General features: G+C 53.6%; 2 protein-coding genes across 8 annotated transcripts; one reads left to right on the plus strand and one right to left on the minus strand.

Moving 5' to 3' along the window:
* Positions 1-2397: 2397 nt before the first annotated feature.
* SLC37A2 (solute carrier family 37 member 2) lies at positions 2398-11013 on the plus strand. Of its 4 annotated transcripts, XM_084495681.1 has the most exons (19): positions 2509-2656; positions 4177-4258; positions 4368-4455; positions 4798-4876; positions 5009-5144; positions 5384-5460; positions 5537-5703; positions 6092-6129; positions 6425-6577; positions 6659-6749; positions 6837-6899; positions 7390-7475; positions 8308-8356; positions 8693-8766; positions 9092-9170; positions 9285-9382; positions 9509-9573; positions 9792-9840; positions 10801-11013. In XM_084495681.1, exons 1-18 carry the CDS (start codon positions 2598-2600, stop codon positions 9832-9834), a joined length of 1527 nt encoding a protein of 508 aa, XP_084351807.1. In that variant the 5' UTR covers positions 2509-2597; the 3' UTR covers positions 9835-9840; positions 10801-11013. The 4 variants fall into 4 exon arrangements, with proteins under 4 accessions (XP_084351806.1, XP_084351805.1, XP_084351807.1 ...); XM_084495680.1 differs by lacking the exons at positions 4368-4455; positions 9792-9840 and adding an exon at positions 10331-10363 and having other exon boundaries at positions 2398-2656; XM_084495682.1 differs by lacking the exon at positions 9792-9840.
* Positions 11014-15556: 4543 nt separating this feature from the next.
* Positions 15557-18610, minus strand: TMEM218 (transmembrane protein 218). 4 transcript variants are annotated; one of them, XM_084495570.1, is made up of 4 exons: positions 17312-18606; positions 17119-17236; positions 16043-16300; positions 15557-15954 (listed from the first exon to the last, which is right to left on the minus strand). In XM_084495570.1, exons 1-4 carry the CDS (start codon positions 17502-17504, stop codon positions 15945-15947), a joined length of 579 nt encoding a protein of 192 aa, XP_084351696.1. In that variant the 5' UTR covers positions 17505-18606; the 3' UTR covers positions 15557-15944. The 4 variants fall into 4 exon arrangements, with proteins under 4 accessions (XP_084351696.1, XP_084351698.1, XP_084351697.1 ...); XM_084495572.1 differs by having other exon boundaries at positions 16043-16179; positions 17312-18597; XM_084495571.1 differs by lacking the exon at positions 17119-17236.
* Positions 18611-21973: the final 3363 nt, after the last annotated feature.

Here is a 21973-nt window from a genome sequence, read left to right on the forward strand (position 1 = left end):
AGGCACTAGCAGTGCTTGGGAAGCACTATGTGTGATCCAGCTGCTTTGAATGAAACCCAATCATGAACTTCTTCCTTCCCACTGCCTTCTATAGATTTCTGAATTATGTACCCTGGCCCCTGGTTTTCAGGTCACAGGGCGGAGTAAGGTATGTATTGCTCATTTGGTTCCTTACTGGAGAGGACCTCTCTAATTGCCCCCACCCAGTAGTACCCAATCCACACTCCCATGGCCTGTTTTCCTCTGGAAAGGAGCTTTGCCCTGGGAAAAATCTGTTTAAACTCTTGGTGAGCATAGCCAGGGCTTTCCTGGGTGCTGCTGTTCTTGGGATGCTGGGGTGGATTTGCTTTGACAAGGAGTCTAGTAGTTATGGGGATACTGCTCTGTGGTACCAGCATTGCAGGCTGGGGTCCTGTTGCTTCACTGGAGTTCTGAGCATCCCAAAGAGAAACCTCATGCCTGAGTGCTGTCAAAGCCACTGGTGCCCCTGGCACCCTCTGCTTCATATCCTGCAGCCAGTGGGGAACATTCAGGTGCCAGGATGCAGGTGGGTGACCCCATCCGTCTCCACACAGTGCAGAGGAGCCGTGGCCGAGCCCAGCACTGCCAGACCTGCTGATGGCACTAAGTATTTTTCTTCTTTTCTCTGAAATCCAATTCACAGTCCAATGCCCAGGCAAAACCTCCAGTATCTTCCTGTGAAAGCGATACTGCGAGTGCGATACTGTCCTGGACAGAGGTTGCACCATAACCTATCATTAATGCTTACTCCTTGCCACGTGGGTGCTGGCTGACAGAATGCCAGGGTCATTGCAGCATGGCTACCACTGGGCACCCTCCTGCCACCTCTCCAATATTAACCCAGGCAGGAAGGGCAGGCGACCGAGCGTGCAGCCCTGCTTCCACGCTCCCCTTCCAAGGATTTCTGCTTCTGAGCATAACCCTGTACTGGTCAGGTGTACAACAAACCCACGACCCCAAACCATGGTCCGGAGGTGGCTCATCAGCTTGGGGCTGGTGCTATTTATTAACCATGATTTGCGTCATGGGGAAGATGCTGGAGACATATGGGGGCACTGAGTGGTTTAATGGGGTGCCAGTGCCTGGAGGGGGTTTGCTCCCCTTGGCTGCCCCTGGAGCTGGGCTGGGGGTGTTACCAGTCCCTTCCTCATGCCCTGAGGATGGGGAGAGGAAAAGGGACCCCCATTTTAACCCCTCTGAGGGGTTGCAGGGTCCCTGGCCAGGTGCAGGCTGCACTGGGGCTGAACTCAAAGGGATTGAGGTTAAATAAAGCTATCAGTGCAGTATACTCGTGATCTCCCCCTTCTATCATGCCAGCTGATGCTGAGTGGTTCCACTTGCACCCCCACTGCTGTCACTGGGACTCTGAGTGGGAGTCTGGAAACCCCTGCAAATAAACTCAAAGCCAGCCAAGGGCAGAGCTGTAGGAGCCAAAATCAGGCCAGGGAAAGCCTTTCCCCCACAGTCATTTGCAGCCACGTGCTTTCTGGGCAGGATGGAAAGGCAAGTGGAAAAGTTGAAACCAGCATTTTCTGTTGGAAAAATTGCATCCAGGGAAACTGTTCGGGTGCCTACCCACTGGGGAAACACTGGCCCTAAAACAGCTCCTTGGGGAGCCAGTGGAGCAGCTCATTCTAAAAGGCTGCGAGTGATTCAGTTTCTGAGGGGTCAGGGCTTGGCTCCAGAAGCTTTCCTTGTCCCACAGTGCCCTACTCACTTCTCTTTCCAGCTGCTCCAGCTGCCTGCGGGGGTGGGAGCAGCCACTGCTTTTGATACCACCTCCTGCTGCTCCGTGTCATGGGCATCGCACCCATCCCAGCTGCTGCTTCCAAGTTGAGGCCCCATTGGACACAGGAAAAGGATCTGAAAACCCCAGTGCCTGGGGGCTGGCTCCTCTGCTGTGGACAGTGACTTTTCTTGGGTTTTACCGTTGGCCTTTTTTGGTTGTCCTTTTTTATTCTTTTATTTTTGTCCTTTTCCCCCCTACTTTTTTTCCCCCTCTTCCATCCTTTTTATCCCATTTCATCCTTTTTTTGTCCTTATTTCTCTTTCTTGCTTTTATCATTTTCTCATTCTTTTCTTGTCCTTTCTCTTTTCCCCTCTTTCATCCTTATTTTAGTCCTTTTTTCACTTTTCTTTCTGACCCTTATCCTTTTTTTCTTTCTCGCCCTTTTGGCCTTTCTTTTTTCTCACCCTTTCTCCTTTATTTTTCTTTCTTGCCCTTTTGTTCTTTTTTCTCCCTTTTTTTTTTTCTTTTCGTCCTTCCCCACCCCCCCCCCCCTTTTTTTTTTTTTTTTTTCCCTCCCCCACCCCTTTTCCCCACGTCCTTTTTTTTCCTCTTTCCAAGCCCTTCAGCCGCCCCGGGGCTGCCCCTCAGCCCCGTGCCCTCGCCTCCCCCCCCTTCAGGATGCGCCCGCGTCTGCCGCGGGGCACCCGGGGGCACCCGGGGCAGGCCCGGGGCGGGCAGGGCAGGCCCGGGGGGGGGCGGCGCCGGGGCGGTGCCGGGCGGGGAGCGGCGGCCCCGGGGGCCGTAAAGCCGCGGGCGCGGGGCCGGGGCAGCTCCGCCGCCGCTCGCCATGAGGGCAGCTCTCGCCCCCGGCGTCCGCCTGCTGCGCGCCCTGCCCCGGGACAGCCGGTGAGCGGGGGGGGGGCTTCGGGGGGCCGGGGCCCATCGCGCCTCGCGCTGCACGTGCCGGGAGGGGGCCGGGGCCGGGGCCGGGGGAAGGGGGAGCCGCCCCCCGGGGATGCTGACTTCGTTCCCGGCGTGGACGCGCTCAGCCCTCGCGGCTGTCCCGCCGGTGCCGTGCCGCCCGGCCGGTCCGGAGCCTGGCCCCGGGTCGATTCCGTGCCGGGAGCTGCCCCCGCCGCGGTCGGCTCCGCCGAACCCCCCCCCCCCCCCGCCTCGCTCAGCTGCGGGAGCCGGGATGTGCACGGAAAGTTTCTCTTCCCCTTTTTCTCCGGCCACCGGCAGCGCCTCGATTGGCCCTGCAGTGCTGCCCTGCGATTTTATTCTTTGTTAAGAATGTTGTTGTTAAGCTATTTATTTTTATGGTTGGGGGGTGGGAAATAGTGATTTCTCTGCATTCCCAACTGCCCGCAACCCCCCAAAGCAGCGCTGTGCCCTGGCCCTGCAGGGCTGCTGGGTGCTTCTGATTCCTGCTGCCAGTGCTGGGAAGAAGTGAAACTCCGAGGAGGAGCAGCACCAGCAAAAGCACTCGCCCCCCCTCCCCCAAGCTTTTAGTTGGTTGCTTTTGATTTTTCCTATGGGGCTGGTGTGAGCCATAACGCTCCTTGGGCTAGGATCTCCCAGCTGAAACAATTGTTTCCATCGGCTTTGCTTGGCGCAGCATCCTCCGGAGACCCCCATCCCCACGTTCACCTGCACACCGGCGCACAAGCCCCGTGTTTCCCTGTTTTCTTACATTTAACTGGAGCAAACAGGAGGGATCAAAACGGGCAGTGCACCCCCTACCCCGCTTCCCCCTTCTTTTTTCCACCTCAGCTTCAACAAATGCCGCCAGCAGCAATGTGAGTCAGCCACTGCTTCCACCCGTGCCCCCGCGTGACACCAGCAGCGCTGCCTCACCCCGTGGTGCTGGGGGGAGGCACCAGCCCCAACCTAGGCAGTCGCTGTCGATTAGCAGTAATCCCGCTGTTATCTTTAATCCTGATGAAAATCTTGGGGACGGGCTTGGCCATGGGACCGGGTGCTGGGAAATACCCTGGGAAATACCTGTTCTGGAGCTGAGCCAGTTCAGCTCACCCATCCTGTGTGAAAACTCCCACCATCCTTATGTAGTGTGGGGGGCGGGGGAGGATTGAGGGGGAACTGAGCCAAAAGGACCCTGCTTTTCTTCTTTTCTGTGCATTTCAAAGGAAGACCCCCAGGTCTCCAGTATGGGTTAAATAAGAGCAGCACGCATATATCCAAAAATTGTATTCACCTCCTGATAGCATTCATCCTGGCACCTCAGTGGTCCAGCTGTCTCTCATCCCCCTCACGTCATGTTTTCTCCAAAAGGCATGATTTATTATTTATTTTTTTTTTTTTTGGAGCGGGGCAGCAAGAAGCTGAGTTTTGCCAGCTGGGACAGTTCTGGTGTCCCCTGTCCCCATCCCACCAGCCCCAACCCCTCTGCTCACTCTCTCTTGCAGCTACCGGGGGCTGACGCTAGTGCTGACCTTCTTCTGCTACACGAGCTACCACCTCTCCCGAAAACCCATCAGCATCGTCAAGGTGAGTGATGCAGCATATGTGCCACACCCCCCCCCAAACCCAGCAGGGGTCCTTGAGCACCCTGGGCTGATCTCACTCCACTTGCTTTGTGTCCACCCCCCCCCCATAGAGCCAGCTGCATCCCAACTGCTCGGCGCTGGGCGTGAACCCCCACAATGGCTCCAACAGCACCACGTGGTGCAGCTGGGCACCCTTTGGTAAGACCTGGCCTCCCTAATCCCCCAAATGCACCTGCATCTCACTGTGCCCCCCCCCGTGCTGGCTCTGTCCCTAAAACTCGGGGTTGTTTTGGCCATTACCGCGTTGGGCTGGGCGGGCAGGGGGGCAGGTGCTCATTACGCTGGCAGCAATCAAGCGGAGTGCTCATGCCCTGTGCCCTGGGCCAAAGGGCAGGAGCAGTGTAGTGGATGTCGAAATTGGGACTAGACTGGGACCATTCCCCTGCTCCCGGCCCCACTGTGAAACCTCCGGGGAAGAGGATTTGGGGGTGAGGACAAGGATGGGGATGTGCCTGAGCCCTAATATCGTCTTCTTTCCAGACCAGGACAACTACAAGGAGCTTTTTGGTGCACTGGACAACGCTTTCTTGGTGGCCTACGCCATTGGGATGTTTATCAGGTACCCAGGGGTCATCTCGGCTCCTCTGGCTCAGCCCAGTGCCCACCAGTTTGCACCAGTCTGCTTGGAAAGCTGTTTCCCATAGGGATGGAGGTGTGCAAAGAAGAAACCAGCTCTTCCCTCTCTCCATAGTGGCATTTTTGGAGAGCGGCTGCCCCTAAGGTACTACCTGTCAGGGGGAATGGTGCTGAGCGGGCTCTTCACGGCGCTCTTTGGCCTCGGCTATTTCTGGGACATCCACGTCCTCTGGTACTTCATCATCATGCAGGTGTGTCCCAGCCTTGTCCCACTTCAGGAGCGGGAAGCACCCAGGCATTTCCTCCCCACTCAGTGTAGGCGCCGAAACTGCCAGCCCGGTTTGGTGAGCGCCAGGCACGCCTGGCCACCACTCCCAAATCTGCCCTGGGAAGGATGCAAACACCCCCAGGATTGTCCCACTGCCTCCTTTGGCCATGGCACCAGGAGAAAAAAACACCCAAACCGGCATGTTTGCTCTCTCCCTGCCAGGTCTGCAATGGGCTGGTGCAGACGACCGGCTGGCCATCCGTCGTGGCTTGTGTTGGGAACTGGTTTGGGAAAGGAAAGTGAGTGTTTGTCCCTGTCCCTGTCCTTGCTTGCACCCATTCGTTGCTACTGACCCCACTGCCTTGTCCCCACCAGGAGGGGTTTGATCATGGGCATCTGGAACTCACACACCTCTGTGGGCAACATCCTGGGCTCGCTCATCGCAGGCATCTGGGTCTCTTCCAAATGGGGCTTGTCCTTCATCGTGCCCGGCATCATCATCGCTGCTGTGGGTGTCGCCTGCTTCTTCTTCCTCGTGGAGCGTGAGTGGTAGCAACGCGCGGAGACCCAGCACAGTGCCGAGATCAGTGGCAAAACAGTTTCTCTCTTTGTCTATCTCCGAGGGTTTTGGTCATCCCCAATAGCGATTTCCCATTGGTGACAAGCAGGGATATATCCTTGCTTCAGCACTAAAAGTGGAGCAAGCAGCACAGGGATGCTCAGCATCCTTTGGGGTCACAGCATGGCTGCCTTGGTGCCATTCGCTCCTCATAGCCAGCCCAGCTCAGAAACACGTAGGAGGACCCCATGCTTTTTACCAGGCTGTTTTGCTGCCAGGGATGCAGGTACCTGGGGGTGCAGCCCAGTGCAGGCAAGCAGCTGGTGCAGGGCTGCTCCAGAGCTCCCAGAGATGCCCTTTTCTTCTGGCAGATCCTGAGGACGTCGGCTGCAGCCCACCTCTGCATCACGTGAGTCAAATCGCTTCCAGCCTGCCCTGTCCTGGGCTGGGGGGGTTGGTGGTTTACAGCAAACAGTGCCAGGAAAGTAGGCTCTTGCTGGCCACCAGCTCTGTCATCCAAGCTTGTAAACCTCTTGGTGTCATGTCAGAAATTTGAGCAATGTTTGCCTGTTGGGGAGGATGCTCATTGCATTGGTGCAAGCATCCTATGAGCCAGTCCTTGGCCTGAGCCATTCACATCGCAGCAGCAAATCTTAAGGTTTCAGCCCCGTGCAGTGACCAGAGCTGCATCTGCTTGCTTTTAGGTGATGTCAGAGGAGAAGGACCCTGAAGGGGTGACCTCTGATGATGGACCACTGGGTGCCTCAGGCCACAGCAGCGCTGAGCACTCGGAGAGCCCCAAAGAGCCGTCTGAGGAGCCTGAAGCCATCAGCTTCCTCGGGGCACTCCGGATCCCTGTGAGTCCCCTGCCCCATACCCTGGTGGCAAAAAATTGGGGGAAAAAAAATCTCTCCTGATGTCTTCTTCTCTCCTCCCAGGGCGTGGTGGAGTTCTCCCTTTGCCTGCTGTTTGCCAAGCTGGTGAGCTACACCTTCCTCTACTGGCTGCCCCTCTACATCGTGAATGTTGGTGAGGTTTGGGAGGTGCTGTGACGGAGCCAGGTGGAGGGAAGCCCTTCTCCACACCCGGCCCCTCACTCGGCTCCTCTTCCTGCAGCGCATTTCGGTGCCAAGGAAGCCGGGGACCTGTCCACCCTCTTTGACGTCGGGGGCATTTTAGGTTTGTGGTGTGCCTGGGCAGAGGAAGGTTGGATGGGGGTGGGCTGGGGACAGTCCTGCCTTGCCAGCAGCATGATGGAAAGTCCCCTTCATAGGAGCACCACAGCAAAGTCTATACCCTGCCTGTAGCACTCAGTGGGTACAAAACACACCTAGCTTTAGTTTTGTCACCCCAAGTGACCATTACAATACCTTTCCCTGGGTCTCTTGCTCAGGCTTGCCTTTTCCTTAAATGGTAAATACATTTCGCAAGCATGGAGGAGAGCTGAGCTGAGTGCAGAGAAACCCTTGGCAGAGAGAAAGAGGCTGTTCATGGATAAAGCAAAACTCTTCACTCTGATGTTTAGATATTTAACATTGAGGGATCTCACTCAGAAGATGGGACAAAAGAGCATCCTGACCCAGCAACCCATTTGATTTTGGGCTAATTCAGTGTGAAGCCTTCTGCTGTTTTACCCTTGGGACTGATGCCAATGACTCCTTTTTCACAGGAGGGATCTTCGCTGGGCTCATCTCTGACTACAGTGGTGGTAGGGCCACCACATGCTGCGTGATGCTGGTGGTGGCTGCTCCCATGGTTTGTGTCATGTCGGGGACAAAGCCCAGTTATGAGGGCCTCAGGCAGCTCCTTTCCTCTGTCCCCATTGCATCAGAGCCACTTTCCCCTTCCTGGCACTGGTCATGCATTTGGCTGGGATTGATCAGTGATTCCCGGGGTGCACATCCAGACCTGGGAGCTGTAGAGTCCTCAACAGCTGGAAAAACATCTGAAAGGGATCTTTTTCTTCCATCCTGCTATAACTGCGCTCTGTCTTAAAGCCCAGGCAATGCTGTGGGAAAGCCTTGGGGGCCCACTGAGCCAGTCCAGCTTCCGTCGCTTTGCCTTGCACCCCAGAAGCCCACAAACGCAGCTCCTATGCTGAGAACCAGAGCACTTGCACAGAGCTCACTTGGCTTCGCCTCTACAAAGCGCAGCTCATCAGCTGTAACTGCAGCCCAGCTGGCTTGGGGCTGGGGGCCTGCTCCTTCCCACAGCCCCTCCAAAGTTGGCATGCACCAAAACGTGGCACACCATGGGACACGATAGCACTAGTGGGGCAGGTCAGCAGCTGTCGAGCCATGCCAGGCTGTAAATTGCAACAGCCCCTCTGTCTAGTGTTCCGTCTGGCAGGCAGACAGCGGGACATGGAGCCAAGCCTGTATCCCTCTGCCCCCACCCCAGCTGATGCTCGCCCCTTCCCACCCCATGTGGCAGGGGGCTGCAATCTTGGCATGGGGCACAGCCATGATTCAGTTACCTGGTGGGCTCCTGCCTTCTCCATCCCATGCCTTGGGTGCTGCTGCAGTGAAAACACTCAGGAAAGTGGCTGGGATATTCAGGAGGGGTTTGTCCTGTGTCTGTGTTCCAGCTCTTCCTGTACAACCGCATCGGACAGACCGGCATTGGCACGTCCATAGGTAGGAAGCTCCTTGGAGCAGTGGCTCCCATCACTGACAGGCAATGGGGCAAGAAGCTGAGGACTCTCCTGGCTTTATTTCTCCCCTGGACATGGGATTTGGGGAAGGAGGACCTGGATGGTTGTTTGCTACCATTTGGGGTACCGCTTTGCTACTTCACTGGGGAAAACATGATATAGCGAGCACCGTGTCCATACACAGACCAGGGACCACTGGGGACAATGCACCCAGTGTCCTGGTGCTCCCTGCACGCAGGCTGAGAGCATGCAAAGGCTCAACTTCTCTCCATGTGCCCCAGCTCTTGGCCTGACCCTGGGGCTGTCTTGTTCCTCGCAGCGATGCTGATTGTCTGTGGCGCCCTGGTGAATGGCCCCTATGCTCTCATCACAACGGCGGTGTCAGCAGATTTGGTGAGTCACGGGATTTTTGCATTTTTAGCTGTGTTCCCCAATGCTTCCAACTCACGGCAAGGAAGAGCAGGGCTGTTGTGCTGTGTGATTTTTTTTCCTATCAGCTCCTCACCTCCTCTGCCACATGACTTCACTCCTGTCCCCTTGCACATTCGTCAAGCACAAACCCAGTGGAAATATTTGCTCGTAAATCATCTGGGAGTGCTGCAACCCTGCTCGTGCCAGGAAGCAGCATTCAGTCATCCCGTCCAATGCTGGAAATTGCCAGCATGAATGGCACTTGATCTGCTTTTCATCCTTATGTCTTGCTCCTCTCTCCCCACAGGGAACCCATGAGTCCCTCAAAGGAAATGCGAAAGCCCTGTCCACCGTCACAGCCATCATCGACGGCACAGGATCCGTGGGTCCGTGTGGCTGAGGGGTGCTGAGCACCTATTTCTCCAGTAGCTGTGAGGGGTCCTTGTCTCTTCTTGCCCTTATTGGGGACAGCCCCTAATGTGCCTTGTGTCCCCTGGCAGGTGCTGCGCTGGGCCCACTGCTGGCGGGGCTTATCTCCCCCACAGGCTGGAACAATGTCTTCTACATGCTGATTGCTGCTGACGTCCTGGCTTGCCTGGTAGGTCCTTCTGAGAAGGTGCTGCAGGGCTCCAGTGCAGGGTTCAGCCCTGCAAACAGGACTTTTCCCAAAGAAAAGCCTTAAAATGCATCTGCCAGTGATGGCACCTCGGTTTTCCTCTTGCAGCTTCTTGCTCGTGTGGTGGTGAAAGAGGTACGCGGGTGGTGTGGCTACATGGCAAGGAAGAGAGGGTACGTACGGCAGAGCCTGGCACCTGTGCTGCTCCAGACAGACGTTTGCTACCCCGTGCTGTCACTGCTGCACCTCCATGTGGGTGCCATGCCCCAAACAATTCCCAGGGCCATGTCCCATTCCTGTGGGGACAAAGACATTGTGGGGGCATCATGGGGGAACTGCAGCCAGCAGTGTCTCACAAGGCGCTGAGTGCACCCTACTTGTGCTGTTGTAGCTCTAGTGTGCAGCTAACAGAGTCAGTGCTGGATGGGAAGTAGCTCAGTGTGAGTATTGCCAGCCGCCCCCCGCTTAAGCTCCCAGAATTAAATGCAAATATGAGTCTGATTTGTCCTGATGTCTAGTTTGGCTCGGTGGGGTCACGAACAGCTGCTCTACTGATAGCTTTACAGCCAAGGAGGCAAAGGATCACAATGAAATGGCCAGGAAAGGGAGTGTGGGTGGGCATGCAGTAGGTCCCCATCTCCAGATGACTTGTGACACGTTAGCCCAGATGCCTGATTAGCAAAACATTGATTAATGCACTTGAAATGACCAATTGATAGACCAGCATGCCCACTTATGCTAATGAGCTAGATTATGCAGATTCTGAGCCTGCTAATCAAATCTGTGGCCAAACCACTGTGGGGAAAGTGCACGCAATCTCCAAATCAGCACCGGCCATCTCCAATTGCCACCAAAACCTGTTTGTGGGCACCAATGAGGAAGGGGCCCTGTCCCCACAAATGTTTGGTCCTTTATGTCTTGTGTTTGCAGGTAAAAGAGCAATAGGCTGGGCCATGTGCTACGGTAAGTGTGGCCCAAATCTCCTGCTCCAGCCTCTGGTGGAGGGCTGTCAGGCTGGTCAGGGTGAGGCCAGTCCCAGCCATGCTGGAGCTGTCCCTGCCTGCACCGTAGCCCTGCTGTTTCATGCTGCAGGAGCAGCCAGCTCAGCTTGCAGCAACTCTGCAATGCCTTCTGGTCTTTGGGGAGCACGTTGCCTCCAGAGCAGCTTGCAGATGTGCACATGCTGGGTGGTTTTTGGGTCACTTGCACTTTGGTGGAGGCAAAATGGTGGCTGGATGCCCTCCTTGTGCCTGCTTCTCCTTGTGGTATGGACGTGGCACCCCGGCGGAGCTGCTTTTCCCTTCCCTCTCTCCTGATGCTGCAGATGGTGGAGGACGCCCTGGTACCCGGAGAGCAAGGCCAGGCTGCACAACGCTCAGCCACTTGCTTCTTTCCCACAGGTTCAAGCAGTTTTGATGTGCCCCCGCCAGCATCCCTGTGCTGACAGAGGGAGGAGAGGCCAGGGCAGGCCGGCACCACACCATCGCCACCACCACGCTGGCCCTGGGCCCGTGCCACCGCCATCTTGCCTCAGAGGGAGGAGCCAGCTGCCCACTTTTCTGGGCCAACTCTGTGCCATCAGCCATTTTATCAATAAAGAGGTGCAAAGCCTGTGTTGCCGCTCCATGCCCTTTCCACCCCATGGCAATGCTTGGCCAAGTCTTCCTGGAGGCTGGGGTGGATCACATGTACCAGCACTCAGTATTTCAGTATGTCAGACCAAGAGGATGGTGCACCAGCACCTAGAGCACTGCCTCACCGACAACGCCTCTTATTCTTCATAAAGGACATTCCTAGGCTGTTTGCTGAGCCCAAATTAAGCTGGTTTTGCTCCTTGCTCAAGCAATTCACAAAAATGACCACAACAAAAAAAGCATTTTTCTCAATTCTGCCATTTAGCACACAAAAAGGGACCGGTAGCTAGGCATCAGGCTTCGAAGGGTGGATCCCCTCATGCACCGTGGCTGCTCTCCTTGCTACAACGCAGGAGGCTGACGGTCTTCGTTAGCCACCTCCTAATTAGAGGAGAAGTGCAATGGGCACGGGCCTCTGGGTGGAGGCAGGTCCAGGAGGCCTCATCAGTGCTGCCTAATTAGCGCAGGGGCCAGCTGTGCTGCCAGCTGTGTGCTCGGGGGGGGGGGCTCCACCTTTGGTGCACAAGGGGTGATGGCAACCAGCGTCTGCCATGGGCTGATGTTTGCATGCAGCTGGTGGCTGAACTCCGGTCAACCTCACCTCCTCGGATCTCAACCCAAGGAGAAAACATCTGGGCCCAGTGTTCTTTTATTAAGTGCTGATTTCATCAGCAGAGGGGAAAAAAAAAATGGATAAAAGACAAAAAAAGACCTGCGGGCCAGTTGGACAGGCTCCCCGTAAATCCCCAGTGTGGGAAGCGGCAGCTGGACAGCCATGGCCATCGCTACGCACTGGGCCCCAGGCAGCCACATTCAGTGCTGGGGCTCTGAATGTTCCCCCCCAGTGGAGAAAATGGGGAAGAAAAGTGCTGGGGCTCACAGAGAAAAGCGAAGATGCTGCTGAGCCGAGCTAAGAACAGTTGTTTTAGTACACATGGGACTACGCTTTCTTTAACAGCCAGCCACATTGTGGAGGAGGACGGGGAGGCTCAAAATACAAGCTTTAAACATGCAAAAATCCCACAAGCAATTCCACAAGCTCTGACATACACAGGGGGAGCTATTGCAAAAGCAAGTTTTTTTTCCTTTTTTTTTTTTTTTTTTTTTTTTCCCACCTCCTGCCCTTTCTTGCAGCAGCCTGTAGTTTTTCTAGGATGAATTTAAGTTGGGCTGCGTCCCTCTCCAGCTGTGTTTGGAAAATCTGAGCAGCTTGGCTGCGGCTCTGGCAGTGCTGCTGAGAGTGAGATGAGAGGGCAGACAGCCTGATGCAGTTTTAAACAGCATTCATAGAAAAAGGAGCCAAATGCCAAAAATAAAACAGATTTCAAAGACCAAGGGGTGGGTGGGAAGCCAGGGGCATCCCCTGGGTTTGTCCTGGCCAAAGCCAAGCTCCGCATCGCAGCAAGGGCTGTGCAAGCCCGCTGCCATCCTGCAGCTGGGAAGGAAATACTGCGCTGCAAGTGAGCTCATTCAGAGCCTCCCCTTACCCCCCTTTCTGCTTTCCACCTGGGAAAAGCAGAATTTTATGGCATGAAGGCTCTCTGACGGCGACGTGCTTCAGGCACATGTGGGGAGCAGTCACCATGTGCCCTTCCACAGCTGTCCCTGTCCCTGTGTGCTTTCTGTCCATGCCACCAGCACCCATGGCAATGCAGAGAGGTGTGCTGGGATGGGGCCATGCGTGCTTTGGAGGGACACTGGCTGCAAAGGTGAGGAGGTGGCGTGGGGAAGGTCCGTAATTACCCATGCAAGGAGCAGCCAGCAGGCACTGAAGGGCTTTTTAATTAGCAGCCAAAGGCAAAGCGGGATTCAGCAGCAGGAAGCTGAAGTCAGCAAAGTCAGGGTGGAAATAAGAGGCCAGTTTTTACCAGTGAGGGTAATTAAATGCTGGCAGAGCGCAGCACGAGGCATGAAGAATTGCCATCACTCAAGGACCTTAAATCAAGAAGAGCAGATTCTCTAGCAGACACTTGTGCTCCCTTTGGCCCCGCTTGCTGCCCAGCAAGGAGGGAGCAGCCACTCCAAGGATGCCCCTCGGCTCGCACGAGGCCACAGCAGCCAGCTGGGTATCAGCATCCCCACGGCAGAGCATCCTTGCTCATTTCTAATAAGCTGGGCAGACAATTTAGTGGAGGAAAGGGCTGTTTTCCCATCTGACCTGCAAGCAGCTTGGCAGCCCTCCTCTGTGCACACAGAATCTCACGCAAACATCCTATTTGGCATGGAGGGAAGGCTTCTCTTGGTGGGATTTAGCATGATTCTCCTGGATGGGGCTGTCTCCTGGAACATGGAGCACCCAGTGTAATCAGCCTGCAAGAGGAAAGCTGGGAGCATTTCCTTGCAGTCGTGGGAGAAAGCTGGGTTGGAGCAGGGCTTCTTGACTGTAACATCTTCCAGACTCCCAACATCTTCGCCAATGACAGAGACGTTAGGATTTAAGCCAAAACCACCCTCCTGCTGTACTCTTAATTGAAAAAAAAAAAAAAAAAAAAAAAAAAGTAAAAATAAATGAGGGTGCTAGACAGAGGTGGCCTCATTTTCAAGAAGTTATCCTTCAGGAGCTAGAGGTTTGGGTGGGGAACAGCAGCAAAAGACAGCATTTGGGGCTGCTTGGAAAGCAGCTTCAGTTCATACCAATTCCTTGACGTGGTCCTTCCTTTCCCAAAAATAAACAGGAACTGTCTGGAAAGCCCTTGCGTGGGGGAACAGAATTGTGTTGCTGTGCCTGGAATAAATAAATATGCAGAGGGCGCCCATGCTGAGCTCACCAGCCTGATCTCCCCCTCCAAAGGTGGCAAGGGATGAGGATGGAGCCTAGAAAGCCTCATGGGGAGGGTCCCACCAGGAGGTGAGAGGGCATAGGACTGTTTTTCCAATTAGCACGGTTTTGGGGGAAAAGCATGGAAATGGCCTCCGCAACTCAGGGCCACCACATGCCTCCTGCACACAGCTTTCTGGTCCCCCCAAAATTACCCCCACAGGATTAGCCTTTAAACCAATTTTAGTTAAAATGGATGATTGAGGCAGGGTGGAAAGCAAGTATCTTGCATTTATTTATGCCAAAACTCTAGGAAGCTTCATGCTTCTACTTTTAGGGTTTTTTTTTAGAGCTCCAGCTGCTTTTACCACAGCTTCCCCCTTTGTCGGACTCAAAGCCTGGCAAGCAGCCACTGTCTCCGGCCAGCACAGTTTGCCCCAGGGCTCTGCCAATCAGCCCCCTGCTCTCACACAAGCATGGGGAATAAAGGCACAGCAGGCAGGGAGCTGGGGCGAGCTGTGAGGCTAACTTCATGTTCACAAATGTCATTAAGATGATGAATTAAATATGAATTTTGTTTCAAGTGTAACTTCAAAATCTCCAAGAAACTGGATGTGCTTGTGTTGCATAACTGCTTGGCGTATTCCTCAACATGATAGCTTGAATACTTTCGACATCATCCTCAGTATAAAAAGGGATCAAGTATTTACACAACTCAAAAAGTCAAAGCATAAGAGCCCCCTCTCTCCTTTTATGGGTGTAGAGACACTTTCTGCAGGTGCAATTTGTCCCTGAGCTTGTTAGTTTCAGCTAATTAATCTTTTGTGTCCATGTAGCATTTTTGACAGCAGGTAGGAGTTGGCTGCAACGCGGTCAGTTCTTTTATTATTGTTGACCACCTTGAGTTCAAAACATAAAAATGAAAAAAAAAACAAAAAAAAAAAAGGAAAAAAAAAAAAAACACCAAAACAAACCAAATGTGTAGGGAGCTATGTGTCTTTCACCTTCTGCCCATGTCAGCCCCAAACATGGCACAGGGCTGTGTTTTTTGGCTTCAGCTCTGAGCTGAGAAATGCAAACACTGAAGGCTCCTTGGCACTGCTACTGGACACAAAAAGTTGTTCCCCCCACCGGCTACCAGCTTCAGCTGCAAAACATGAGTGGGGTTTTCACACTGAGGGATAGCAGAAGCTGGGAGCCTCCAGTTTCCACTGCAGGATGACAGCCAGGGCCTGGCAAAGACGCTGTTAACAGCACGGGCCCCATAAAAACAACAGGGATTCTGGTGGGCTGGCAAAATGGCTGAGCACGGGCAGGCGAGACCTGGCTTTCCTCTGCATCCTTGTGCAATTTCAATTTGCCCCATTTAGCATTATTTTGCATGTTGTTTCCACCCTATTCCAAAGCCTTGGGTTTTTGGTCAACAAGGAAAACCTTAGCTTGAATTTCACTTGACAGCTGTCATCCCTTTGCACCTGCCATTTCAGAGAGTAGGGATTATACCCCTGTTTCAACTCCCTGGCCAAATGAAGCTAAATCATTTGGCTCCTTCCTCAGGAAGCTGGAATGACACAGGAATGATGCCGACTGCAGGGACAGCAGAGGAGTACCCAGCAAAAGGGACCATCCCAAAATATCCACAACCACACATGGACAAGCTAAGCTTCCCCAAAACCTTGGGAAAGGGCACTCTTTGGAGACACTGGCACCAAAAGGCTGCAAAACATGACATTCCTGTGAACTAAATAACAACTGAGCCAGGGGTTCTTCAGAAAGTTTAATTAGTCTTAACATTAAAAAAGAACAGTGACAAAACAACTTGTGGATATTGACTCACTAACTCCCCACCAGTCTCCTATTTCATTGCAATGAAAATTGGATTTCCTCTTCCACGCTACCAATATAAAACAAAGCAAAGAACCCTAAATCCTAAGTTCTCTTGAAAAGTATTGAAAGGCCAACAAGGAGTTAAAAAGTATTGACCAAAACCACCCCAGGCCTCACAAATCCATTGTTCAGGCAAAAACTGGCTGGATCTCTGAGTTCAGTTCTCTTTACCTTCCACGTTTCCCCGTTTAGGCTGAAAGCAGAGGGAAATTGAGAACACTGCTCAGTGCTGCGTCCTGCGGTTGGCTGCCACCCAGACCTGCTGCTATCCTACCCTGGAAGGGTATCTCGCATCATTTCTGCTCTCCAGTGCCAGGCCTTATCTGCCACCATCTGACATGGCATCTGCGCTGGTGGCCTCACCTCCAGCTGCGGCGCAGCGGCTTGGCATACACCGGCTCTGCGAGGTGGTGAAGCAGCAGAAGGAACAGGCACCCAAGGAAGACCAGGGCCATCACAGCCAGGAGGATGAGGCGGCTGATGAAGAAGGTGTCCACGATCTGCAGGGAGCGGAAAAGCCACGTGTTATGGTCCTGGTCCACCTGTGGGCCCACGCAGTGGCCTTGAAAAAGAGGTTTGCAGCAGAAGGCCAGCAACCAAGCCCCACGCAGAGCTCTCCTTCTGAGAACGGGGAGGAAAAAAAGAGGTTAAGAAAGGAATCCTTGTGGTTTTCCCTCTGCCGCGTGCAGGCCCAGCTCCTTGGGATGCCCCCGTGCTTTGCGTTGCCCCCCTGGCCCCGTTTTACACAGCCTGGCCTGGAACCGCCGCGGGAAGTCTTCTACAAGCGACACCATGTTTTCCAGCAGCACTTTTCACTCTTTATTTAGCCAATTAACAGGGTTTCAGTGCAGAGAGCCCAGATGGTGTATTATCGATGGTCAGGACAGATCCCAGAGACCCCTAAAACAACTTTCCATTCTCACCAGCCTGGCGGGCGGGCACGGCTGCGCCTCCCCTGTCCCAGCCCATCCGTGAGCTGGGCCTGCACGCGGCAGAGGGAAAACCACAAGGATTCGTGGCACAGATCACTGCCTAAGCAGTAATTAATCCGCATTAATAACAGAACAGAGGAAATTCTGCCTAAACTGTCACGGCACCGTGCCCGGCCCAGGCCGTCGCTCAGCAGGGCCGGAGCCTCGCAGACGTGTGCCGGGTGACGCATAACCGTGAAACTCGCCCTTTTTCCCCCAAACCAGCCTCCGCACGAGCTCCGGGGGCCTTCCCTGAGCACCGGCAGCGCCCGCAGGCCCGGCGGGGACGGCTCTTCGGGGCTGCTGCTGCCGGAAACCGGCAAAAAGGGGGAAAAGGGGCAAAAAGGGAGGGGAGAAGACGGGGAAAAAGAGCAGAGAAGGGGGGAAAAGGGGGCGAGGAGCGGCCGCCGGGCCCCGGGGCAGCGCTGGGGCGGGTCCCGCGGCCCCGCCCCGCTGCCCCCGCCTCACCTCGGTGCCGGGGGGCGGCCCCGCGCCTTCCTCCTCCTCCTCCTCCTCCTCCCGCGGGTACAGCAGCAGCGCGGCGCTGAGCAGCGCAGCGCCCAGCGGCACCGGCAGCGCGGCCAGCCTGCGGGGAGAGGCAGCGACGGGCCTCAGCGGCGGGGGCTCCGCTGCGGGCCTCCCCCCCCCCGCCCCTCCTCACCTGGCGGCACCGGGAGCGCGGGCGAGCGCCAGGCAGAGCAGCAGCGCCAGCGCCCAGAGCGCCGCCAGCAGCAGCGCGCCCGGCCCCGCGCCCAGCACCGGCCCCGCCATGCTGCCACGCCGCCGCTTCTGCCTAGCAACCGCCCGCCGCTCGGCCAATCGGCACCGCCCGCCGCTCTGCCGACGCTTGCCATTGGCTGCAGGAGGGAGCGGGGCGGGGCGCGGCCGGGCTGGCGGCCGGGTGCTTGCGGCCGTGCCCCGGCGGCTCCCGGGGGGCTGCGGCCTCGCGCGGCCCCTCGCTGGGCTGGGCGCGGAGCTGGGGTTTACAGCCCGAGGAGGGCTCGTTGCTGTCCTGCAACGAGAATTTTTTTTTTCCCCAGGTTTTACCCCTTAGGGTTTGGCGTCACGCACTGCTCGCGTCAGAGTTGGGCTGCCCTGAAAACTAAACAGGAAAAGGGGGAAAACGATGCTGGATGTGAATTGTGGGTTAAAAAAGACGCAGAAGTAGCAGAAATCAAGGAGTTCTCTGGGTGACGCTTGATATCTGCGGTTGTTTTTGCCTGGGGTTGGGTTTTGGCTTTGCGTGCAAACCCTTGCACCGGGCAGGACGCACCAACCAGAGGAAATCCTGGCTCGCCGGGCACTGCTAACGTACAGGACTGATGGATTCCTGGCACAACATATTTCATATCGGTAATCAAGGTAACACGAAGCATTGACTCGTTAGGCTCTCCAGTGATGCAGCACTTGATGCAGTAAATAAGGAGGTCAGCTGGAGTCAGACGAAGGATGCTTACAGTCCAGCAAAGCCTGATGTTGAGGGGAATAAATAATTCTTCATTGTGGTTATTATTGTGTTAGTAGTATGTTATTGAATTATTATATAAATATAATTATTATGAATTTGGAAACAGGCAATAGTTCGTTCACAGATTGGGGAAGGCGGCTTCATCACCACAGGTGGATTTTCTTGAAGGAAATGTGGGGTCATGGCGCTTCAGCAAAGGCATGAAATGGTCCTGTGAGCAGATGCTGGCTTGGGTCAAATGGAGCTTTGCAGAGAAATGCAATTTTCCAGCACTCAGGCTAATTAAACACCAGTCTGGGAGGATGCAGGGGTCACCTTTCTTCAGAGACTACGAGGCAGGATCAGCTGGATCAAAGCTTGTTTGGAAAACACACAAAAATATTTGCTGGGATATAGGGCAGGTTTGAATCAAGTGGGTCTCTTTTGGGGGTGATAACTGCAAATCTGTGATACTGATCGGCTGCAGAGTTAGCAGCATCCTGCTGCATCCTACATAGCACTCGGGGATGTCTGCCAAAGGTTTTTCACCCCCAATACTTTGTCCACGTGAGTGTGAAATAAGAAATATATGAAAACCTCTTCCCATATGGGCCAGAATGGTTTTACACTGCTTTTTGCCCCAGAACATGATTTTTTTGGTGGGAATATCCCACTCCACTTCATCCCTGGCGAGACGGGGCCTCCATCTCCACAGGAGCAAAATGCCGTCATCCAACCCAAATTACCAGTACCTGGGTGAGACTTAACAGCCTGTGAAATACAAGAGGTCGGACAAAGCGATCGAATGGTTTCCTCCAGCCTCGATGCCATGGAGCGAGCAGAGCTAAAGGAATTGATTTAAAACTCCTTGCACTGTCATAAAACTTGCAGTTTTACAGCTCCAGCCCCACAATTTGGGCTGGGTTATCAAATATTAGAGTTGTGAGAAACAAGCATTGATGCAAGTAAGAAAATATCCTGCTCCTGATTTAAAGACTGGTGAATTGCTAAATATTTTTATTAGCAGCAAATTTGCAGCTTGCTGGAACTAATTTCACGCCTGGTAGATATGGAGCTTAAGCTGGGGATGGCGTTAAATTACTCTCTGGTGAAGGCGTTTAAGCCCTTGGATGGGGATGCTGCTGGATGGGAGTGGGTGCCAGTGCCCCTTTGGGTGGCTCCACCGGGGCTGGGATTGGTGACTGGTAAGCGGTGCGATGGGGAGCACGTCTGTGCCGTGAAATGCACAACCCCATTTGCATGAACCTGATGGAGGCTGCCCCAAGCCAGGATGTGCCACAGAGGGAGTGGGGACTGATGCTTCAGGCTGGGAAGATGCTTTATGTGTTTTAGGGCTGAATTTGGCGTATTTAGGAGCTGATGTGTGATGCTGCAGCCTCTGGTTCTGCAATGCCTCTGGAGGCAGAGAGGTCACTGGTGGTGGAAGGACTGATGGCGAGGATGCTCACCCATAGTCCATTTTATCGCAGTGTGAACGGGGAGTCAGACAGGTTTAGGAGATGGACAAAGGGTGTGCTGGAGGGTATTGGTCACAGCAGGTGCTGAGCACAACATGGGACAGGTGCAGGGGAGGTGGGGAGGATGCGGCTGGTGGCACTGTGGAGCCGGGAGCACCGCGGAGGCAGTGGGGATCTGGTTACATCTATAAATAGCCCGGGGCAGTGAAGAAGAGCTATTTAAATCCCTGCCCCATGCTCCCCTTGCATTTCTCCAACTTTGTGGACAACACGTCTCAGCCAAGGGATGAGTTGCCCTTTTCCAAAGAGAATCACTAATGAAAGAAAGTTAAAATAATATAGGAGAGTTCATAATGGCTCCGGTGGGGATACAGCTCGCTCTCACAGGAACCCATTTCGTATTATCTTTCTCCTGCTCATGGCGGAAATCAATTTTAATAGCAGTGACAGGAAATGAGGATGTAAGACTTCAAATAGAACAAATCCTGCAATGCTCAGAAATAATAAAATGGGATATGAAGTCACTTTTTAAATAAAAATCTGATCCCATCTAGAGAAAACGTGACTAACAGCCCCAAAATGTCCTGGTTTATGGGTCAGAAAGTGGTTCCTGTGGTTGGGTTGCATGCGTGCCCAACCTGAACCCAGAAGGTAGATGGAGGAGGACAGGGTGTCCTGTCATCTCCCACGATGGCCTGAAAAGTCCCAGGAGGGAGGAATTTGGCTACCTGGTGCCTTTGTTGACTATTTATACTTGATTCAAATTGAACTCCCTGCAGTCAGTTGCTTTTCAAGCACACATCCATACACAAAACAGCTTCCTGATACTTTGTGCACTGAAGTTAAAACAACTGTAGGATCCTTTCCCTAAAAAGCCCTCAGCAAGCAAGTTGTCTCTGGGCACACTTAGATGTCATCTCTCCCACACTGGGTGATAATTTCCCCTAAAATTAACCAAAATCTGAACTCGGACCCAAACCTCTTTCTGGCGTCCCTTTTTTTCCCAGTTAAACCAGTTGATTTTTGTTAATTATTGTTGATTTGATTCAATCTCTGGTATTCTCTTACTGTAGTACGCCAGTGGTATTCTTTTAATCCAGGGCTGTTTTGTTTTTGGAGGTTTTCCTCCACAAGAAAAGAAGAGCTAAAATTCTAGGGAGAAAAACAGAATGAACTTCCTCAGACACAGCGTTCCTCACAGCACTAAAGCACATCACCAGATGTCTGCGTTGCTGATTCCCACCAAGCAAAGAGCAGAAATGTGGTCCCTCCTTCTCTCCTTAGTCCCAGACCCCCTTGCCTTAGCTGGGCTGTTCCCGCGAGTGTGAGACCGTGGAACCATCAACACCTGAAACTCCCCACATGTAACTTCAAGTGGCTCATCATCATTCGTTCTTTTAGTATTCCTCATAACAGCATTAATCATGGGCCACTCATTAGACTTTAATGCACCTGTAATACGTTAATCCGTGGTAATTCAATCGCAGTTTGGCATTAGGTGACATCTGCTTGTTGGGGTCCATTTGCAACACCATGCTTTCTACCTGGTTTGTCAGCCAGTGACCAGGCACTTTGGCTGTACCTTCTATCTCCCAAAATTAAATCCTGGCTTTTCACAACCCTCAGGTTCAAAGCAGTGACACAGTGCTTGGCCAGCTCATAGCCATATCCCACCACGCATGGGCAACCCAAGGATGGAGATCACCCACCTCTTGGAGACAGCAGGCATTTCTCCTCCCCTCCTACCTGCTTTTGTATTGCTGATGGATGGCAAAACAACCATCAGAAAAAGTAAATAAATCCTGTTTGCCACATTGTGACTCCTTCCAAAAACACATACTGGCTTCCCCATGTTCTCCAAGCGCATTTTATTTCAGCCCAGGGGTTTCTCACTTGGACCCAGAGGAAACGTGGTGCTTTGGTTTTCTCAGGTCCATCTGTGAGTCGCTGGGATAACTCCAGCAGCCAGGGTATGCAGCATTTAGGTGGTATTTAGCATACTTTTGCGTGACCCGTGCAAAAAAATAGAAGGTGGCTCATCAGGTGGTTACTCGTTATTCCGGTGCGAAGGTGCATGGTCACAGGGGGCTGGGGGGGCTGTAAAAAAGCAGATTCCAATCCCTGCAAACTTTTGTGGATAGAATTTCAGGAGAGATCAAAAATGATACTAACCTAAGGATGTAAAGCTACTCAAAATTCAAAGTTTATAGTCCATCTGTCTCTTTGCTTCAGGGAGCCTGTATTAAATTTATTGCTAAATAAAACAAATAAGCCTAGCAAAAGTCAGCACTGAAATCTGCATACTCAGATGAGAATTAACAGAAGTCTCTTGCTATGATGGCTGCTTCTCAATTTGCATCTTTAAGGAGTTGTGACCAGTGTGTCTCTCACACCGCAC

This window comes from Aythya ferina (assembly GCF_964211825.1).
Source record: "Aythya ferina genome assembly, chromosome: 22".
In the NCBI taxonomy this organism is placed as follows: Eukaryota; Metazoa; Chordata; class Aves; order Anseriformes; family Anatidae; genus Aythya; species Aythya ferina.

Coding starts and splice junctions, on each gene's coding strand:
- SLC37A2 (XM_084495679.1), top strand. CDS start 2,429: ATGCGCCCGCGTCTGCCGCGGGGCACCCGGGGGCACCCGGGGCAGGCC. Junction 2,657..4,176: donor GCCCTGCCCCGGGACAGCCG/GTGAGCGGGGGG, acceptor TCTCTCTTGCAG/CTACCGGGGGCTGACGCTAG. Junction 4,877..5,008: donor GCCATTGGGATGTTTATCAG/GTACCCAGGGGT, acceptor CTCTCTCCATAG/TGGCATTTTTGGAGAGCGGC.
- TMEM218 (XM_084495570.1), bottom strand. CDS start 17,504: ATGGCAAGCGTCGGCAGAGCGGCGGGCGGTGCCGATTGGCCGAGCGGC. Junction 17,237..17,311: donor CGCGCTCCCGGTGCCGCCAG/GTGAGGAGGGGC, acceptor CTCTCCCCGCAG/GCTGGCCGCGCTGCCGGTGC. Junction 16,301..17,118: donor GGCCGCCCCCCGGCACCGAG/GTGAGGCGGGGG, acceptor CCCCGTTCTCAG/AAGGAGAGCTCTGCGTGGGG.